The sequence below is a fragment of the Orbilia oligospora genome (assembly GCF_000225545.1).
Source record: "Orbilia oligospora ATCC 24927 unplaced genomic scaffold scaffold00004, whole genome shotgun sequence".
NCBI lineage: Eukaryota > Fungi > Ascomycota > Orbiliomycetes > Orbiliales > Orbiliaceae > Orbilia > Orbilia oligospora.
The window spans coordinates 577,497-595,248 of record NW_011645561.1 but is presented as its reverse complement, the minus strand read 5'-3'; the positions used below and the strand labels follow the sequence as shown (position 1 = coordinate 595,248).

At 45.5% G+C, this 17,752-nt stretch overlaps 5 protein-coding genes across 5 annotated transcripts; 3 read left to right on the top strand and 2 right to left on the bottom strand.

Annotated features, from left to right (window-relative positions):
- Positions 1 to 3,746: 3,746 nt before the first annotated feature.
- On the bottom strand, positions 3,747 to 5,148 carry AOL_s00004g178 (uncharacterized protein; the record flags this gene model as incomplete). The annotated part of the gene is made up of 3 exons (XM_011118828.1): positions 3,747 to 4,234; positions 4,291 to 4,560; positions 4,629 to 5,148. The coding sequence occupies 3 exons, from the start codon at positions 5,146 to 5,148 to the stop codon at positions 3,747 to 3,749; spliced, it is 1,278 nt and encodes a 425-aa protein (XP_011117130.1).
- Positions 5,149 to 9,482: 4,334 nt separating this feature from the next.
- AOL_s00004g177 (uncharacterized protein) lies at positions 9,483 to 10,670 on the top strand (the record flags this gene model as incomplete). The annotated part of the gene is made up of 1 exon (XM_011118827.1): positions 9,483 to 10,670. One exon carries the CDS (start codon positions 9,483 to 9,485, stop codon positions 10,668 to 10,670), a length of 1,188 nt encoding a protein of 395 aa, XP_011117129.1.
- A 920-nt stretch (positions 10,671 to 11,590) lies between these two features.
- Positions 11,591 to 12,238, top strand: AOL_s00004g176 (uncharacterized protein; the record flags this gene model as incomplete). Its single annotated transcript, XM_011118826.1, has 3 exons — positions 11,591 to 11,637; positions 11,720 to 12,027; positions 12,099 to 12,238. The coding sequence occupies 3 exons, from the start codon at positions 11,591 to 11,593 to the stop codon at positions 12,236 to 12,238; spliced, it is 495 nt and encodes a 164-aa protein (XP_011117128.1).
- Positions 12,239 to 12,499: 261 nt separating this feature from the next.
- Positions 12,500 to 13,132, bottom strand: AOL_s00004g175 (uncharacterized protein; the record flags this gene model as incomplete). The annotated part of the gene is made up of 1 exon (XM_011118825.1): positions 12,500 to 13,132. The coding sequence occupies one exon, from the start codon at positions 13,130 to 13,132 to the stop codon at positions 12,500 to 12,502; it is 633 nt and encodes a 210-aa protein (XP_011117127.1).
- A 2,994-nt stretch (positions 13,133 to 16,126) lies between these two features.
- On the top strand, positions 16,127 to 17,752 carry AOL_s00004g174 (uncharacterized protein; the record flags this gene model as incomplete). Its single annotated transcript, XM_011118824.1, has 3 exons — positions 16,127 to 16,230; positions 16,309 to 16,613; positions 16,686 to 17,752. 3 exons carry the CDS (start codon positions 16,127 to 16,129, stop codon positions 17,750 to 17,752), a joined length of 1,476 nt encoding a protein of 491 aa, XP_011117126.1.

Sequence of the window (17,752 nt, the reverse complement as noted above, 5' to 3'; positions counted from 1 at the left end):
ACTGGCTGAAGAAACATGTGGACTTTTATATTCGAAATTTAGACATACAAATGGCATTAAAATGGTTCAGATGACTTCTCAAACATGAACTCGTTATGACCTAGCATTTTCATAGCGCTTGCATGGTCTTCCTTCACAGTTAACTCTGTTCTGCAATTTGTGGGTTTCGGATATCAAGCTTTTGGCTGGCGGAACGCCCCAGTTACGCAAACTTAATTTGGGTGTTTCTTGTCGACGGGTAGTACCTTCCGCCGGAACAGCTGCTACCTGGCTAGAGTCGTCTGGATAGTCGTCTCTAAATTCCTTACCAGGTTAAGGATCAACGTTCAAGTGATCAAAATGCTATCGAGGGCCCCTGGACATGGGTACAACCCATGGCCCTAGCCGTTTGATAGTCCCTGACTTTTGCCCGATTCACCCTCCCAAAAGCGAAAATCGATCTTAAAGAATTACGCAAACCGAGTTCACCGGTCCGGGTTTTGAGATATAAAAATCAAGACGTCGGATAATATGAACCCGATGAATTTGCGAAAAACAAAGAAGTACAGGAAAGGTCAGGTTTTCGGGGTATTCCAGGGTATCAAGATCTCTTGGTGGCTCTATGAAGTTCTTGTCGCCGGGCTTTGTGGAGTTCTATGAGATCATGGTGCTTTGTATGAGAAGGTTTTATATTTAGCCTTAATTGCCTTTCAGACAACCGGATTTGAACCGGTAGCCCTAAGTTCCTGAAAGGCAATTTGGCACTTGTGTCGGAGAAATCACACGAGAAAGCTAAATTCTGGTAACTCATCTATTTCATACCAGAATCTCCGAATACATTTGTTTCAAAACTCGGGGTTTTATTTCCAATTACAATGGTATCACTGTTCAATTGATCAACCGTAACAAGAACACTCTGTTTTGTGGGATTTTGGACATTCATCTTCGAAAATTGTGTTGAGAGCAGGGAACGGCCAATCAAACCTGAGTGGTGGAAGAATCGATATCCACTTTTGATAGCGCTAAGTTCTGCAGCATGCAGGTACGACGTCGGTGGAGTCACAGCTTAAAAAATTTAAAAAAGAGGCAGGTGTATGGAAACATAGCTATTGTGCCTTTATGGGTTGAAATCGCATATTTAGTTACGCCGATTAGTTGAGATTTTAAAAGGTACTTGAATACAAAGAACTATGATAATACTACCACCTTCCGACCGCAACTCCAATGTTCTATTTACATGAGCTCAAGTACTATATACTCTTACGTAAGAAAAACATGACAAGCCTGCTTGCTTTGAAGCACGATTTGAACTTTCGAAATCAACACAAAATGGCGAGGCAGGATCTATAAGCCTAGGACTTGAAAGATCCCGTTCAATGTTCGCGATACCACATTTGTGCATACATATGCAACCCTTTTTACCCCTCGGTTCCTTTTCCCTTTGAAAGTAATAAGAGAGGGATACAAAGTGGCCTAGAATCATCACCACCACCGGACCTATTTCAAACAAAGCCGGGGAAGCCACGGGCTCCCTATTCTCCAATCCGAGCACTGAGGTACCCAACTAGGTATCCCACCATGATATGGGAGCGGGGCACCCGTAACCTGCAATGCAGATATTAAGCTGAGGCATATCGCAAGTTTGAATTGCATAATGGTTAAATCTGCCGTGTTGAGAATCGCAGTGTCAATGGGAGTATTTTGTGTTCTTTTCTACTTTTGAAGGTGAACTTACCATCTCTGCAAATGGGAAGCAAGGACAAGAAGTATGTTCCGTGCATAAGTGCATATTTCTGGCTTGTACGATAGTTGCTGGGATGCCGATGTTTCGAAATACCAAGTTCGAGGGTGGATCCCGTCAATATTTCGGCTTCGAAAGTGGGGAATTCCGGTGTATAGTTCGTATTATGCCTGTTCCTAGATATAAAAGATCTTATTGGAAACTGCAATAAATGAATCTATGGGGTTTCTGGATCGGAATTTGCAAATTAGAATACGTACGAGTTTGGGAATGAGAGTAATTTGAGAAGGCTTTGAGAATATTGAAGGCCTAGAACACAAACAAGGTACGGCTTATTTCCGAACAAGCGAGGAATACCATGGAAAGAGATATATTATAATTTGCTCGTCGGCGGGAGTGGCCACCGGCTATACCTTATATCTCAGGCATCAAGTTAAACTTACGTAACATCTCCGTTAACTTGTCAACGCATTTACGTCTGTCACGGCGTCTATCTAGTTTCGAATCTGAGGCGGAGCCTATCGATATGACGATAAGTAATTCAGTATCTATATTGAAATCTTATCATTTGGTTCAATAATCAGAAGAATTGAAAGTTTGAGGCAGAGTCAATGGAAGATGGGTCAATATCTACTCCACACTTCGTCTTTAAGTTTTCGATTCCCTAGCCACCGTTTCGTCTGCGTATCCCTGTAGATGCGTTGTGGCCATATTTGGGGGTTGCATGCTGGCTTACTCCGAAAGGATCCATAAGTGCCAGCGGGGGCAGTACACCTGCCTGATACTTTAATTCGAACTATCTTTTGGACCAAAATCTCACCCTGAGCTGGTGGCCGAAATAAGGTTTGAAAATATACACAGTAGACCCCGATCCACAATTTCGAGGATATTATAATATTAATGGTCACGTATATCTATGTATATTCAGATGCAACCCTTATTCATGATGTAGTCAGCGAAAGCTAATGGATCTACGGTTTGAAAACCACGGTCGCCAAATCCCATTGGGTAGCAGTTTAGCCATGAAACTGGCCTGACCCATTCGAATTTTCGGTGTTTCAAACTGAATAGGTTCTATGTCAAGCTCATTTTGCGTTGGGATGCACAGAATGCAACAATTCCTGGTCGCTTTGCAATTACATATATGCATATGATTCCTCGTATCACAGCATCGATAGGCGTCTACTTATAGGGCAAGAGCTTAAGGAGCTGTTTGAGTTTAACCTATGAAGATCATCGTATTCATACAATCGTGTGAAGCGTGAGGCCTAATTATATTACATCTATCAGCTTTGCGCATTCACACTCAACAAACCTAGCAGAGCTATCGCGGGATCGAGAACCTCACGCCCATTTGAATTGAGTCGAAAGAGGCTAAATCACTTCTGTGCTAACTATCTTCGACTGAAGAATAGTTGACCGGCTCTTTTGCGAGCATGGTACTCACTTAGTATCTTCCTACTTTCATGCTACGTATACTCTCTGCATGTATCCGTATTAGACATGTGCTAGCTGAGCTAGCTCTGTTGCACACATCTTTACCATGACAATCAGCCGATTTTTGGAGCCTAAATTCATACAGCATATAGAAAAGGAAAATGATTGCTCAGGATCGGGGGTATAGTTTAAGACCACGAAGATTGAGTCAGTCTTGGGATTGTAGTTGGTGATTAAAAAACTCGGGATCAATTATAAGGCTATTACAGGTCCTTGAAGAAAATGCCCTAGTAGTATAGTTACGAGGGTAGAATATATATAAACACGGAAGGGAAAGCGGGCCGGATTCTCATATGTACAGATGCACACGCGGGAACCCAACAAGTCCAGAGGAACCCGGCCTGACAGGCATATTAAAACCCCAAAGTCCACCAATCAATCGATATCAAATCATGGGTGATATAAAACACAGTATAAAGAGAAAACCTGGTACCCCGCAAAAAGAATTCAACGGTCGTGCAAAGAAAGGAAAAGTCGCTCAGAAAAAATAAAGACAAAATTCCGACACTGTATCCAGCAGTATCGTCGCTTAAACCGGAGAGCTCCCGCGGGAAGATTCAACACGGACATCAGGGCCACCTTTCTCCTTGTCTGCAGATTTCTCGTCGCTCTTGCCATCAGCTGTCGTAGAGTAAACATCGGAAGTGGCGCCGATGATAGATGGTGCCTTCTTGATGATCAATGCACGGATCGCGGGGACGCAAGAGCAGATTATGGCAATGTACATCTCGGCCATACCCCAAATCAACCACTCGGATTGGTCTGGTGGCAAAAGGCTAGGTGCAAGGATCTTGTGAAGGGAGTAGAAGCGGAAGCCACATGCAATGCAGGCCAAAGCACCGACACCGAATGTAAGGGAGGCGAGAAGACGCTCGCGGTTGCCTTGGGTGATCTTCCAGACCAATGGGAGAGGGATGAGCCAAATAACGACATCGGTAACGATATTGAGCGCGCCGGTAATGTCCATGGATTTAAGCCACATGTCGGTCTTGCAACTAGCGGTGAAATATTCCATACCTAAAAACCCGTTAGTCGATAAATATGGAAGAGAGCAAAGCTTGGAAGTATTTTACCATCGAAGGAAAGAACAGGGCTGCAACGGAAGACCCATGTGAAGATCATAGCAAGAGAATTTCCCAAAGAGACAACCCAGGTGACACCAACGGCGACACGGAGGGGCCACCACTGGGTTAAACCCCAGTAGAAAAGTAGAAGCGAGGTCTTGATGAAGAAAACGCCAACAGGATAGAGAACTTCAGAAGCCTTTCCGGAGTACTGGTCGTGAATATAGTCGAGCCATGATCGATCCCAGTTACCCTGGAAGTGAGTTGGGCCGTTCAGCACTAGAGCTGGTTGTTAGCACACTTTTTGCTTCTCAAATTTCCATAACCCAACGCTAAGAATAACATACTTGCGGCGTTCATAGTGCCGAAACCAAAAGCAACAAGTGCGGCAAAAAGAAGAACGTAGTCATGACCACGAATGAAGCCATTAATCGTAATACGAGAATATAGTCGGATAGCAATGAACGCGGCCATCAAGACAGTGAACATGACGAGAACGCCAATGAACTGAGTCGACTTATTGTAGGGGTGTCCAGCCGCTGGCATTACTTGGTTGACCATGTCGACCAAGTCGGGGAATGGGATCCCGACATTCTCACCGAAGAAGTCAAACAAGAATTGGGTCCGCTCCAGCGAAGTTCCGAGATACGGAGCCAATTGAGGGGCAGCGAGTGTCTTGTTCTCAATCTCAGGTCTATTGAGAAATTCTGCAATGCTCAGGGAAAGGTCCAAGGACTTTGTTTTCCTCCATTCTTCTCCCTGTGCTAGCCAAGACAGTGCGCTACAGACATTATTGAGCAAGTTAAAAACACCGGCAGTCACATTTGTGGCCGTTAAAATAGCCTCCTCGGAACTAGAGAGAGACATTCTGAAAGATTAGAGGTTTGAGGATAGAAAGAAAACTTTGAAGTGAATCCGCAAATCAAGTTAAAAGCAAGGGAAAGGTCTGGAGCCGGTGCCTGGATTTCTTGAGGAATACAGAAAACAAGATCACCGACCTCTAGAACCTTTATACATCGTCATAACTTGAGCGCCGCCGCGCCAGCTCCATCAATGACAGACTGCATCTTGACAAGTGGGTCTGCTAGTACCCTGCACATCTTTCTCTATCTTATCGCCTTGATACGCCTTGACTACCGACAGACTGGCGCATGCCCCTGCAGATGTTTCAACTATTGGGGAACTTTTTGGGAATTTTCCTAACATTATCGAGACTAAAGTCCTTATTAGCAACGCTAAACCAAACTTGGGAGTTGGTATGAGACTTTCGACAACTTGGTCTGAAGCTATATGTTGCGCCATCAAGAAATTGAGATGCAAAGAAGATGCCAAGAAGCTTCCCGAGAGGGGTTCACTTAAAAGAAAACCGCTATATGGGCAAAATTCTCATGATCTTGTGCGGAAACGGCAAAGACCTGTGGGGTAACACCCCATGATCATGATTGCTACTTTAGAGTTCGAATATTTTTTTGAATTACCATTGTTTCTCAACCTCGCAGTACTGCTTCGATCAAGCATAGTCTAGTTTGCGTTGGCGCAGACACTACCATGAACCGTTTCCTGCCGTCATCTTGTTGATAATATATCACGAACAAATGTCTTCTCGAAGAAAGTCAATGTCTTGAGGTGTAATATATATCTGCACGATTCGCACCAAGACCCTGCCGCGTTTCAAACGTTCGTCTAAGTCAATCTAAAGTACGCCTCTTCTATCTTCGAGTCAAAGTTGTGAGATTCTAAACTTCGCAATCAGGAACCTGAGGTACCATCCACACAAACTCCGAACTTATTACGCGGCTATGTTAGCCGAGAGCATATGCTTTGAAAATTTCTCATCATGTTGTGAAATGCACCTTGTGCATATTCCTGTGTGCGATATTGAAGTCACCTACGTATGAGGAATTCACGGCCTCCATACCGAGAAAATAATCTCGTCCGCCGATTCAAACTTGGCACCCCCATGAAGTTTTGAATCTCGATTATATTTGATAAAAATATAGGTTCTCTTGAAATCCTATACTGTACCGTCTGGAAAGGTCGGAGGGAAGTATTCTTTCCTTGAGGTCAATGTCAGTGAGCGGTATAGTTGGCATGACAGCAGCTGTAGTCATAATTACTAGTCCTGTAAATTTGATGTCTGTATATTATTGTGACCTCTGTGTTGGCCATCTTGGACTAAATTCTCATGATACCCCACATGGCCCCCTCCTGATAACGAACTAACAACAAGGGTAGGATCGTAAGGTTTGCGAGATGATAATTCAATAAATTGAGTCCCGCCCACCCTTACCAACTAGGAATAGCTCAACATCCTGTAGACGCTACATCGATTCTAGACTTACCCAATCGGATAACCAGTGCGAGAAAAAGCCACTGCCGGACCCCGCCGTTCGATTGTTGTCGACTGGATGACGCCGCGCACGTGAAGCATCGTTGGAAATACAACGGCTGGGGGATGATGCGATGCGTTGGGGGGTATTTGCACCGACATTAGTGCGTCTCGAATGTTGCTCAAATAGGCGAATGTCGAGAGATTTCGAGAACCGAGAGGTCCGAATTCTTGTTTTCTCAACCCAGTCTACCCGATTTGGTCTGGCCTGAAAGCTTAATCGGACCCGCCTTTGTTATAATGTCCGGGTGATATAAATTTTGGAATTATTTGAAAAGAAAAATGTCAAAATAAGCTGAGTCCCACTTTGATAACTTCGCCATCAAGTCTCTCAATATTTTCTTAAAAATTATAGACGCATATCGACAAAAAAAATCCCAACACCACCATTTCGAAGAAAGAAAGAAAGAAAACTCCACTCTCACACATGATATCAATCGACGTCTAGTTCCACCACCCTGTAGTGGGGTTTTTCAATTTTTCGTCTACATGATCCAATCGGAGCAATCAAGAAAATTTCACGACGCCCTCTCCGTCGAGATCAGCACAGTTGCAGGCGGGAAGGGCATCCAGCAGTGGTGATCAGGTGTAAAGTTTTTAAATTTCGAAGGACCGTACTGTACAGTAAACTGCGGGATGAACCAAATCTTGGATATTTCGATTTATTGATTGATTTTGGGCTTCCATAATGAAAGGGCCGCAATGCTCATACCTGTTCTTTGAGAGGTTCTCGGCCGGGTTCGAACCAGGCCTCTCAGACATCGCATGGATCCGGTGTCCACATTGATAGCCGAAAAATATTCGAACTGCAAGCTTGACATCTGGCGTTGAAAAAGGAAAACCTATCAGTCAACGGTGTGCTCTCGATGCCAAGATTATGTTCTTCGTCAACTTCGACACGATATGCTTATCTCGTGCTTGGTGCGGGCTTGGCGCACGAAATGAAACCTCAGTTCTTCGGCACCGAGCGAAGTTCCTGATTATGTAGAACAAAGCCTTGAATTAATGCGATAACGTAACAATTTTCTCGGAAGATGGGTTGGAGCTTTAGGTTCTTTCCCAAGTCTTTTTTGGGAAGAGCAAGACAATAAGTGGGGCAAAATGAAATGTGGGTTCTCGAAATAGGTGTTCTCGATCTCGATCGCAAGGAATAATTTGGCGGATTTTCTGATTCACATAGCTCCACAGCCAGTGTAAATCATTGCCATCACCTCATACAATGTATGGATGGATGTACGATAACTCCAACTGAAAGAAATAGACCCCATGCTTGAAGGCCTTGACTTGTGAGCCTTTCGACACATTTATAGGATTATAATTATTTTGTGAGACAATATTGGGTATTTTAGCGGACAAGTGCCCGTCGACCTTTAATTCGGCGTTGGGATCTCAATTATTTTGTCGCCGAAATATTGGAGTCTAGTCCATAGTTGGGGCTGATTTGCGGAAATCGTCCCATCCTATCAGAACTTGCATTGAGCGAGATGGTCGATTTCCCACGTACGGTCTATCATTAGTGGCGTACTTGAAACTCCCATGTGGACCCCTGTTGATGTCACCAAACTCGGAAAGATGTGCGTAATATGTCTTTAGATATGACCGGCACCTGAAGAGACCATTAACAGGCTTGCAAGCGCAAGTCTGACAGCGCAGTCGGATTTCTCCCAACTATGGCATCGGTTGACAGTTTACCATTAAACTTAACGAATTTGCACAACGAAATCCAAAGGGATAGATTAGAAAACTCACTTCTGGCTGGCATTGTAGCGAAGGATGATATCTGGATATCAAGATGCATACATAGAACTCCAGTATGAAAACTCAACGGTTCTGGGACCCGTAAACACTTCGCCCTAGTTGTTTTTCCCTTGCTATCTGCCACTTCACTCATGGGAGGGTTTTCCGGAGGGGCATAATCGAATCTTAGCGTGTGTTGTAGCTTCTGTGGGGCCTTTTTTGCGAGACTGCATACGAAGTACTCTGATAGGCAGTATTAATCGAGAAGACGGAGGCTTAGAGTATCATCACGATCCTTCGTATTGATACTACGGCCGGCCCCCTTCGCGTTAAGGAAACGGCAGCAACTGATCATGAGAAACGCTAAGGTGGGTATATGCAAAAACCTGCAGCAGCGTTCCCAACTCGCTTGAGAGAGTCTACAGAGCCAGTTTGGAAGGTCGGCCGAGGAACATTCGCTCTCAGGAACCGACACCATGGGCTGCCACCATGCCACAACTTCGCTGGTATCAATTGTCTAGATCTCACCACTGACCTTCCGAAAGAAGTTAGGTCTTTAGAAAGCTTAAAGACCAATTCGAAATAACGCCTCGCTGAACCAGGAATTTGCAGAGCATTATGGGGATGATTCCGCAGACAGGGGCCCTTGTCGGCCTGTGCATATTGACTGCGGTTACTAGGATTGAGTGAACCGTTGCCCATCATTTTATCTAGTCTCTCGCAACAACGTAGACGCGGCATCATACACAGTATGGTCGACTGGTCCCTTGGCGTCAAATTTGGTGAATGGGAACTAAGAGAGTGAAGCACGGGTCACTGTCTCTTGAACGTTAACAATAACCTTTCGGCGTCAGGGACTTTTTAGAATATTCTCCACTCGGTATATAGGCCCAAGCTCGGATCACGGGCTCTCGTTGGTAGAGAAACTTATAAAAGACCCCTCTCATCCTCTTATTGATCCTTTCTTCAGATCGACAGACGATCCCGACTCGACCTCAAGACAGCAGCCTCAGCTTAATAGCTTAATCAGTCCTCTTTTGTAACTGATAAACAGCAAGCTACAGCGAATATCAATATGATCTTCCAAAAACTTGTCTCCGCGAGCTCTCTGCTCTTGCTTGCCAGCCAATTGGCACCCATCTCCGCGAACCCTGTTCCAGAGTCCGAAGCAGCTCGCAGGGCTTTCTACGATAGCTCTAGTCTTAAAGCGCTCGAAGATCACTTCGAGTTTGCCAGGTCTCAGCCACCCGGCCAGCATGGCGAATCTGCTGAGGTAGAAACCTTTCAGAGAAGAGATTTGATCCCTGCTTCTACAACTAAGAGGGATATCTCCTGGAACCCAAGCCGCCTTTGGGGTAGTGGTTTCGCCGGCGGGTGGGGCAACCAGTCCTACTACCACGAAACCGAATGCGAGTACACCTCAAGGCAAAGGTACTGGTATGGTTTCTTGACCAGAGCCATTACCTACCCCGACGAGTCCATTCCCGGTCGTCAGAGATCATACTGGACCAATATGACTTGGTGGTGGATTAACAATGTTCTCCCAGCCGGTAAATTCGAATGCAACTTGTACGGCGCTCCAAAATACAACCCAGGCACTCAGTGTGTCGACAAGATCTGGAACCCAACTGCCGCTACCTGGGTTGCTCGCAGCAGCTCCAACGCCAACTCCTACTGGACTACAAATAACGCTACATACAAGAACCACAAAGTTCGAACTATTTATGATTGCTTGTTGAATCGCACTGCCATCGAATACGGTGACAACGTTGCTGCTTTTGGCTTCAAGCCGGTTCAGTACAAACTCGACGGCATCAAATACTACAGGTTCTACGACAACAACAACTTCGCCTGGTTTGCTGCCTGCCCAAGCACTTGGCCAGGAGCTTGGAAACGCCATATCGAAGATGTTCAGAAGCGCGGACTTCTTGAGAAGCGCTGCTGGGACTGCAAGGGTATCAACCCTGTCTGGGATTTCTTCCCTCCACAAGCCCGCAACCCACTTGCGGACACCACCGATATCCATGACTACGCTGATAACATCCACTTCCCTGAGGAATTCAACGAGTACCGCCGTATGCTTGTTACCTACTGGCCACCTACCGCTAGCAGGACTCTCGTTGTTGATGGCCATACTTGTGTTCAGGCCGCCGTTAGCAGACCTGGTCTCCGTCATTGGACCGTCAGATTTTTCGACGAGGCCCAAAATGGCTATGTCCAAGAAAAGGATGAGTACGAGCCACAGGAGTCCGACTATTTGTAAATAATACTTCCCTAGTTCGAGAGTTTCCAAGCGAAATCCTCGACTGTGACCCATTCCCTTCTTCCTGTGTATAGGCTACCCGCTGTAGCCATACCCATCTCTTTGATCTTGATTTGAAACCGCGCAATCTACTATTCTATATTGTATAGTTTCATCCCCTTCATTATTCGAGTTGGAACGTTGCAAAGTTGCGAACTTTCTCAGATTCACAAGTTTGAATCTCGAAAAACCTTCCAGGGTCACCCAAATTAGCAGTTGCCCCGTGGGTTTTCACTTCATTATCCTTGTCTCCCGAGTCCCGATAATTTATAACTTTAGCTGCGCTTTTGGGAGCCTACAAGGCCACAATTATTTTGTCTTTTCCCTTATTCCCTTAACACTTCTTACGCAGTTCTGTCGGCCCGATCATGTATAATTAAGGTCAACCTTCCTTTTGGTATATATAGTTGCACTTTATCTGCATGTATTCTACAAGTAATACAATATATATAGTACCCGAAAATCTTTATTCCACTTACATGCATGCTATACTCTATAATCTAGAAGATCCTTCCAATGGTGGCTTTCCGGCCCGCGGAGTGGCGCCCAATAGATCGGCAGGGCATGATGCAAGCGTTGCATTTTCTGCGTTGCAGGCTGATCAGATGTGCGTGCCACATTGGTGCCACAAAAGCTAACCAAATTAGGTAACCGATCCTAAATGGGGCTGGATATTCGTCATTTGTCACACAGCTGATTCTGTGTGACCGAGGTACTCATATACATGGTATGGTATCACCAGTTTCGTCAGCACTGATTAAGTACCTGTATACCGCTATATATATGTGATCGACCTACCGAGTCCTTCAAGATATCGTAGCATCTTTAAATAAATTTGAAACTGCTTATTTCAACACAGAAGTCCAGTCGAATCATTCAGAATGAACGAGCCGATGAACGAGATAATACCTGGTTTGTATCTCGGGGAGTACGTTTGAAGCTCGCTCCAACCATACCTACTCTACAATAGTATCTATTTTTGGACTAACTATAGTATTACCGACATGTAGTATCTTCGCAGCTCGCAACCCATCCTATCTCCGAGATCATGGAGTTACCCACATCCTAACAATTGCCCGAGGTTCACTTGGACTGCTAATTTCCACCCTCGAATCGACTGATACCGAAATCCCGTTTGATCACCGTCAAATCGAACTCGACGACCTACCAGACGAAAAATTGCTCGATCAGTTGGAAAACGGGGTTTCGTTTATCGATAGTGCTCTAAGCGAGAACTTTGGCGAAGGGAAAGAATGCAAAGTTTTAGTTCATTGTTTACAGGGAATGAGTCGCAGTACTAGTTTCGTCATAGCTTATCGTAAGTCCTAGTGCTACTTCAGGAACTTGGTTACGGTCTTATTGTGAATGGATCCTGATATGGGTCGATAGTGGTCTGGAAAAATAGGATTACGGTTGGAAATGCTTTGGAAATAGTTCAAGAGAAGCGGAAGAAAGCTCGGCCGAACTCTGGGTTTTATAGGCAATTATTGGAGTGGGAGACAAGGTGTAAAAAGGATAAAGATTCATAGCTCGTCTACAACGTAACTTGATACAGGGGGAGGGGGCATTGTGTACTGGTGTAAAAATCAAACTTCAACTCAAATATTAAGTACATGAAATATATGGGGTTTTAAACGGACTGTCGATATTAAAGGCGATTATTATGTGGGGAATGATAATTTTGACCTTAAACCTCAAGTTTAAAAAAAAGATGTCGAGAGCAAGCCCCGACGTATTTTCTGGGAAAATTCCTTTGGAGGGCTGAGTACAGGACTCGATGTGACTAGCAATTATTCCCTGGGCCCCTCGTAATTATCACCAACTCCGTACCATGGTCGGTAATAAGGTGGCCTAACCTTCGCAGGCCATTTCCATGACTGATGTTTCTTCACTGGAGTTGCAGTTGGCTTAGGGGTAGAAGTAGTAGTCGTCTTAGTAGTGGTCGTGGTCGGCTTTGGTTTTGGCGCTGGCTCCGGTTGCTCTTCTGGGTCCTCTGGATGCTCGGTAACCGGCGGGCCAGTGTATTGGGGGAAAGGTAAAATATGAACAGGCTTATCAGGGTCTACAGCAGCTGCAGACCGCCCTCCAATCAGCTTGCCATTGCCTCGCCACCCGTATGGTTTGGTGGGGGTTGGATGTGGACGTGGCTTTATAACTGGCCATGCGACTCGATTAATGGGATTTGGGTGCACAATAGGTTTAAAGTGGATTGGGCGTGGCTCTGGTCTTGGATTACCATAAATGGGGCGTGGCTCTGGCCTCGGTTTTGGGATTGGTGCCGTGGTTTCGTAGACGATATTAATCAATGGGAATTTAGGGTCGCGCTTAGCAGGGGTCGGCTTGTGGTCGTCGAGGGACGGAGCGGGGGCGCTGAGGGCTCCACTAAGGACGGCGAGGATCGAAAAGAAGTGAATTAATTGCATTTTGATCCGTAAAACTTGCAAGACTTCCAATGATAGATGATATTACGATTCTCGGGAAGGAATGGAATAAGAAGCCGGCTTCTTGATTTGGTTGTACAATAGCGAAACGAGTGAGGGGGTTTGTAAAGGAGTGTATGTTGCTTAAGTAGTGAGGAGTGAAGTGTATTGTGAAGACTGAATGATTCCAGATCTATCGTGTCGAAACATGCTTCCTTTATAGACACACTTGTTCTAGAACTCTCAGATGAAATTAATATTATATAGTCCCTGAGCTGGCGAGCTCGCCCCTAAGCTAAAGCTAAATCATATGTTTACTCACGATTCATAATAGAAGCTATACCTGTCCTACAGTAATATCAGCATCATCAATGCAGTAGACGGTATACCGTCAATCCCCCTACGTATTCAGTAGGTGCCGTATCCATCAGATTTCTGCATAAATCTCAAGAATATGCAGTTAAATAGTGCTGACAGGACCTATTAGAGTTGTTGACATGCGTCGTTGTTTCAGCACCTCGCTTGTCACCGCAGGCTGACAGGGGCAAAACCATTGTCAAATCTACTTTCGTCAATGCTAAAGATGGCCAAATCCTATTACTCGCCGAAGAAGCGAGAAAAGCTGTATTCTGGGGGAAAAACTGCAGATATAAAGGATTATCGCTAGCATTTGTTTCAAAACTTTGGGCATGGCAGGAAATGAGAAAGTGCGGGTATGCAGTCATGTGTAAGATAAGATACCAGCCCCGTGTTGCAGCATTGGTGGATATGATGCCCTTGAAGCTTAAGCTGATATCGATTCTACGCATCCGCGGTATCGATATACTGCTAGAAACCTTGGCAAATTCTGCAAACATTCGATTGTACAATTGTATTATAAATCCATCCGTCCCGCTAGATGAATAATACTCGTTACACAGAGTTTCTAACTTGACCCACAGCTTCGATAGCACTGTACAATATCCACATGATAAAATATCAAAAAAGGAAATGATTATGGAAGTGTCCATGATGGTTCAAGATCAACAAAATGTACATTCCGCAAGATTAATTGTAACAATGGAATTGACAATTAGGCAAGCTGTCTGTCCGTCAGAATGCTAATCGAAACATAGGCGAGATCATGTAAAACGATATATCTATGCAATCACCATTCTCACCGTTTAAGCACCTGCATATTATTTTCCACTCTAGGTTATGTTTGCTACGCCGTGTTTTGCAATTAATCAAAGTCTAATGCCAAGGTAGAGATTGTTCTTGAATTCACATCTACAATTCAGCATGATTCGATGTGCCTTAATTAAACAAGGATTGTCAAAAGAGAATAGTCGATGTGGTCTCAATGGAGTTCGAGTGTGTATACATATCGTAAACTTTATGAATTCATTCATTCAGAAAGTCTCTAAATCTCTGGCCCCGGGTCAGGCCTGCAGGCCGTATGTTGCAAGAAGTTTTCTAGTGGTATACTCAATTTCCTAGGGCAATTAACCATATAACCTATTCAGCAAACAGACAATCTAAGACTGATAATGATGATTAGTAAAATTAATAACAGAGTCCGTTGCGTATTTTGCGTTGAGTTATAGGGGAGTAAGATCTATCCCGAGATCCCACGTTAAGCAGCGTCGAATAGTTAAAGGACTAGTCGAAATCTTCCTAGTCAATAAAAGCAAGTGTTATAAAGTAATCCTGGTGAGGCAACTTAGGTATCTATTAACTTGATATCCAAGGTCCCAAGAATCCAAGTCCAAGATTGCGCGATATCGCAGCCTAACATTCCAACACCTTTCCCGAGAGCCGGCAGCTAACTTGGGTAGCTAGTTGCAAACCTGGCCCTGCGAGGCCAAGTTGCTGGAGCATTTATCGGGCTATTCGAACTGCCCTTTTCTTGCCGTCGATTCCCGCTCAAGCTAGGGTCTCTCGGCCCAAATACCAATGTCAAGCCAGAGCTATAGCTTAGCCTTACCCACAGGAGTCAAATAAGCCCCATTATTTCCGGGCATAGTTCTTGTCAGTTGACCAAAATTCAATCGTCTGTATACATGTACCTGCGCAAGCCCCGCTTTCGAGATGGACTTATCCCCGGATTCACTAGTCCGTACCTCCCCATGCTTGCTTCTAGACACTACTCTCGAAGCTTTCGTTGATGTACTTTTAACAAATCGGCCTGCTGTTTTTTGTACCCCAATCTTGGCACCTTCCAGTTCCAACATGCGCCAAGCGCAACTACCTGGGATATCGCATGTCGCGATATGTTCAACCTTGCACCGTAAACAAACCTCCACCTGCGTTTCGATATCGATGACATTCTTTTGAGGACCTTTTCCGAACTAGCTGGTACTTATGCATTGGCACTAGGCACCTGGAAACACCACACAGTGTCGCGCGAGCAGGGCATCTCTTTCCCATTCAAGTCATAGCTAAGCAATACCGAAGCCTTGGCTTATGGGGAAAACGAACGTAGCGATTTTGCATACCGCAGGCGGGTGGCGGTTCCTTATTTTGCGAGGGGGTTTAGCTTTTCGAAGAATGGTTTAAATGGCACCATTCGAACTGGGCTATATGAATTCATAATAGATTAACAGCATGAACCCATGCTTGTTTCTCTTCGGCGGACTAGGGGCTTATCTTGAGATCTTCGAGTGATACCCTTTACCCGTCCGGTCTATCGACGACTAAGGAAACTGGTTGATACACCCAAGAACCATGCAGATGACACCGAACCTTCGGTTTTGCGAATACAATTGGTAGCACGACATGGGAAGACAAGAAAAACTCAATGAAGAATGTATGGAGGTAAGGGGGGGTCATGATCTTCAGGACGTTCCTCGGGTATGAAGCCGTTGGTTTCTCTAGGAAGCAAGAAAGTATAAAGAGTGGATAGAGGTCCCATTCTTTGTGACCTTGTTTTCCACAGAATCAATCCATCTCTATTGGAATTTTTGAGGAGTAAGAGAGCTTTTCTGGTATCATTCTCTTTGTTTTTTTAAAGCCAATATGAAGGTTTCAACTCTATCCCTCGCCGCTTTCTTTGCGGTTAGCTGTATCGCCACTGAGGAGCTTACCTTGGATAAGGTTGAGGCTGATATCAAGACTGAAAAGTGTGTATACCTGTTGTCCTTTCCGTGTCGATGTCAAATCGATAGATAGAGTACTAATTTATTCCTTTCGCTCAATAGTCTCCGAAACAACTTGTGGCACCTCCAGAGAATTGCTAAGGAAAATGGCGGAAATCGTGCTTTCGGTCTGCCCGGCTACAAGGCCTCTCTAGACTTCGTCTACGAGCGTGCTGTTGCTCGATTCGGAAAGCATATGGATACCTGGATCCAGCCATTCAACCATACCTTCGAGCAAACTCGCAAGCTCGAGGTTAAGGGACCTGACGGGAAGCCTGTCCATGCCATTACTCTATTGTACAACCCCGCTACCCCACTTGAGGGTGTCACTGCTCCGTTGTTGAACACACCAGTTGACGATACTCTCGGTATGTTTCGTTCCCCAAAAGCTCGAGGCTATAATGACGAGGCCGATTAGCTAATGCGTCGTGATTGAATAGGTTCCATGTGTCTTCCCGAACAATGGACTGGTGTCGACGCTACCGGAAAGCTAGTTCTCATCAAGCGTGGTGTCTGTGCTATTGCTGATAAGCTCAAGCTTGCAAGGAAGGCCGGCGCCCTCGGTGTCGTTATGTACCACAACATTCCTGGAACCGACTACGGCAGCGCTACTCTCTCTGCTGCTAACATTGGCCAGCTCGTCCCCGTCGGCCTCATCCCTCTCGAAATCGGTAGCGCCTGGGCCGCCCGCCTCGTTGCCGGTGAAAAGCTCTCCGCTCATCTCCTCGTCGACAGCGTTTTCGAGACCCGTGAGACCTGGAACTTGATCTCCGAGACCAAGGAGGGTGACCCAAACAACGTCGTCATGCTCGGTGCCCATCTTGATGGTGTCCAAGCCGGTCCCGGTATCAACGATGACGGATCCGGTTCCAGCGCTCTCCTTGAGATCATGGGTTCTTTCAAGAAGTACAAGGGCTTCAAGAACAAGGTCCGTTTCGCCTGGTGGGGAGCTGAGGAATCCGGTCTCGTCGGCAGCTTGTACTACACCAAGAACCTACCCGAAGAGGAAGCGGACAAGGTCCGATTCTACTTCAACTACGATATGATTGGTTCCCCATTCCCATTCTTCCGCGTCTACCAGGGCCAGAACCCCGGTGATGCCCTTGGAGCTGCACCATTGTACGAGTACCTCAGCGAGACCGCCGGAAAGCCAGCTGAGCTCGCTCCATTCGGCACTTCATCCGACTACGTCGGTTTCCTTAACATCGGTGTTCCAAGCTCTGGATTGTTCACCGGAGCTGGTGCACCAACTGACCCATGCTACCATCTCAAGTGCGATACCTTGGAGAACATTGACTGGTCCGCACTTACTGCCAACGCAAAGGCTGCTGCCCGTGCTGCAGCTAAGTTCGCCTTGAGCTTGGAGGGTGTTCCACCAAGAAATAAGACCACTGTGAATGTTAGAGGACGTGCTGCTCTACTCGGTCAGTTCCAGAGATGGGCTAAGATTGAGGATGAGGCAGAGCACAACCACAGCTGCGCGCACAAGCATCAGAATGTGGTTTAG